The following is a 1,228-nucleotide window of genomic DNA, read 5'->3' on the forward strand; positions in this document are numbered from 1 at the left end:
AAAACAAAAAACCCAAAACGTATTCTAAAACATAAATGTTCCTGGGAAAGTGTTGATGTATTCAGATCTAAACTGTCTTTTTGATTGTGGAAACTTTGATCTTGTAGTTAACGTTGATCTAATGACTACTTATGAGTGCACGTTGCAGAGGCTTGCAGGGTGCATGGGGCTTGCACAGCCCGACCACAGGTGTAAGAGGAGGACAGCAGACAGGTTACCCGACTAGTGGGTTTCGGATGGTGATGGCTGCAAGGCGTGACGGAACTGAGCAGCCGGAGTGGAGGCGGGAGATGAATTGGGGGTTCCTGGGGAGAGGTGGTTTTGGAGGCAGTAAAGGTGGGAAGAAGCGTGTGGCCTGGAGGTACTGCAGAGATAAACATAAGCTGAAACTTCAGGTACATTCCTTGCTCGTCAGTGCTGATAGTCCAACTCCAAAGGAGTTGTACTGGGTTCTAGGTGCCTTTTTCAGATTACGAGGATACATCTCTCTCTAAGAAAAGCCGAAAATACAGAAATGTGTAAGAGGGAAAGTAAAGGGATTTATTCCACAATAGGACACATGTTAACATTTGTCTCTCAGTCTTTTTACGTGTACTGTTGGAGGAAGAAATGTTTTGAATGACCCTCGTCAGGCACGGTGAGGAAGGCTTTATTCAGAGCCATCGAGGTGGGCCTGGGGTCACAGTGCTGGGATTTTGCAGTAGGGGAGAGAGATGGAGCTCAGCTCCAAGTACAGCAGCAACCAGGGGGAGTTCATAGCCGAGGATGAGGGCAGGGGCAGTGGGTGGAAAATGACTGAGAGGACACATGAGGAGTAAGGGGATTTGGGCTAAACCGACTGAACGGGATTATTGCGAAAGAGAGGCCAGGGTGATCAGACACCACCTGTGGGATCTGGGGATAGGGAACCTGAGCAGATACTGAGGGTGGGGGTTGTGGCCACACTAAACTGGACTTTACAAGGAAGGGCGCAGATGGCCGAGGAGAAGATTCAGGAGCCTGAGTAAAGTTGAATTAAACCAAGAATCTGTGTCAGTGTCTACTCTATATCCAAACACCAAGAACTTGACCTTTATTATTATAATTGTTTTCAAAAGAAAAGATTAAAATCTCATAATTTTTTTTTAATTCTCAGCTGAGCTTCAGTCATTGTCTATTCCTGGAACTTACCAAGAGAAGATTACCCACCTGGGACATTCTCTGATGAGTTTAACAGGTCTGAAATCTT

At 46.1% G+C, this 1,228-nt stretch overlaps 1 protein-coding gene across 1 annotated transcript in view; it reads left to right on the forward strand.

Annotated features, from left to right (window-relative positions):
• CEP72 (centrosomal protein 72kDa) overlaps window positions 1-1,228 on the forward strand; it is a 60,001-nt gene that overhangs the window by 9,401 nt on the left and 49,372 nt on the right. The window contains 1 exon segment of the mRNA XM_011970589.1: window positions 1,136-1,226. Coding sequence (XP_011825979.1) covers window positions 1,136-1,226 — 91 coding nt within the window.

This window comes from Mandrillus leucophaeus, unplaced genomic scaffold, assembly GCF_000951045.1.
Source record: "Mandrillus leucophaeus isolate KB7577 unplaced genomic scaffold, Mleu.le_1.0 Scaffold957, whole genome shotgun sequence".
NCBI classification, from domain to species: Eukaryota; Metazoa; Chordata; class Mammalia; order Primates; family Cercopithecidae; genus Mandrillus; species Mandrillus leucophaeus.